The sequence below is a fragment of the Pundamilia nyererei genome, unplaced genomic scaffold (assembly GCF_000239375.1).
Source record: "Pundamilia nyererei isolate P.nyererei 1_Seehausen unplaced genomic scaffold, PunNye1.0 scaffold00076, whole genome shotgun sequence".
Lineage (NCBI taxonomy): Eukaryota > Metazoa > Chordata > Actinopteri > Cichliformes > Cichlidae > Pundamilia > Pundamilia nyererei.
Genome location: NW_005187477.1, coordinates 2909428 through 2911229, shown reverse-complemented (window position 1 = coordinate 2911229; position 1802 = coordinate 2909428). Strand labels below are relative to the sequence as shown.

General features: G+C 40.7%; 1 protein-coding gene across 1 annotated transcript in view; it reads left to right on the top strand.

Moving 5' to 3' along the window:
* The window catches only part of LOC102214994 (olfactory receptor 52K1-like), a 22197-nt gene that overhangs the window by 19706 nt on the left and 689 nt on the right, over window positions 1-1802 (top strand). Inside the window, exon 3 of the mRNA XM_005737529.1 lies at window positions 1791-1802. This exon is cut by the window's right edge and continues 689 nt beyond it. Coding sequence (XP_005737586.1) covers window positions 1791-1802 — 12 coding nt within the window. The remainder of the gene's footprint in view (window positions 1-1790) is intronic.

The window sequence follows — 1802 nt, the reverse complement described above, 5'->3', positions numbered from 1 at the left end:
AGGAGCAAATAAAAACATGAATAATCATTTCAAGTTCAGGCTTTGGCACCAGTAGTCTGAGTTTTGATATATTGTGTAAATGATAAAAACAGTTTCTCAGAATGCTGCTCGAGCGACATCGAGCTGTCAAATATGACACCGAGGTTTCTGAGGCTCGATTTTACAGAAGGGTCTAAGAAGCTGATATGCTGCCGTTTCAGTGGAATGCAATTTACGAAAACCAGACTGGAAAGTGTCCATAACAGCATTTTTATCCAGGAAATAGTTAAGTTATTCTACTACTACTTTTTCTAAAATCTTCGATATAAAAGGCAATTTGGATATTGGCCTATAACTGTTAGGAAGACATGGATCCAGCTGAGGTTTCTTTAATACTGGCTCAACAACAGCTTGTTTAAAGAAGCTGGGGACTGAGCCAGTATGAAGAGAAATATTTATCATTTCCATAATACAGAGGCCAATGGAATCAAACACACTAGTGAAAAGTGAAGATGGAAGGACATCGAGGGGGCTTGAAGTCTGTTTTATATGACGAAGCAGGCCTCTGATGTCCTGAAACGTAACAGGAGTAAAAGAGGACCAAGTATCAGAGCTGAGCAAATTGTAAGTTTGATATTGAGAAGATGATGGAGAGATATTGGACCTGATGGCAGTGACCTTGTTTGTGAAATAGTTCCTAAACTAATTGTATTCAGACGTTGAGTGAACTGGTGCACAAGGACCATCAGGAGAAACAATACTCTTAATTGTTTTAAACAAGAATTTAGGGTCTTTCTTTTTTGAAGCTATGAGGTGTGAAAAATACTCAGTTCTGGCATTTTCTACATGTCATTTAGTAAGAGGAAAGATTATTTAAGGTGTAACCCATAAACCTCAAGCTTGGAAGTCTTCCACAAACGTTCTAACTTGCGACAATATCTCCTGAAATTACAAATGTTTTCATTTATCCAAGGACGAGATTTCAAACAATTAAAAAACAATAAAAGGTTTGCAAAGAGCTGACCTTAATCATTTGCAGCTCAAATGAAGTGAAGGAATCCGAATTCATCAGTCTGCATGTGAATCTGTCCTGGTGCACAATAGCAATGCTAATGAACGTTTTCAGTTGTAGTGGGTTTTCTATATAGCTTGTTGAGTTGCGGGATCTAGGATCGCACCCCTCCCAGGCACCTGTCAGACCAGGGGGGCCAACATCAACATTGTGGGGGCTCGTCTGGAATTAGTGCCTCCTCTTGGCGGCAGCTAATCATTAAGTAATAAACTAAGACTAACGTCCTGGACCAACGTGCTACGCCTGCTCCATCTGAGGTACCAGAATGGCGGCTTTGCAAGAGCTGCAACGAGGAATACAGAGAAAACTTCATGAGCTTATTAACACTGCTAAGACAGAGGTGCTGTACTAGCTTGTAGACACCATCAAGGATGAGGTGGAAGATGACCTACCAGGACATGATGCAACAGAGGTGGAACTCTATGACTTCATTGTGGACTTTTTGAAAAGTGACCGCCTGGCAAGTCAGGAGGACCAAGGCATGTCTCACCTGCTAGTATTCAACGACTTCATCACTGACCTGCAACGACCTCCGGTGGCTGGGTGCAGAAACAGACTCTGTTATAACACCATCAGTAGTTAGTGTGAAGGCAGATAGTACGGTGGCTGGGAAGAGCAAATCGCAACAAACTAAAAAAAACCCACAACAAATTACAAAAATTCAATTCAATTCAATTCAATTCAATTTTATTTATATAGCGCCAAATCACAACATAAGTCGCCTCAAGGCGCTTCATAGATACAGAGAAAA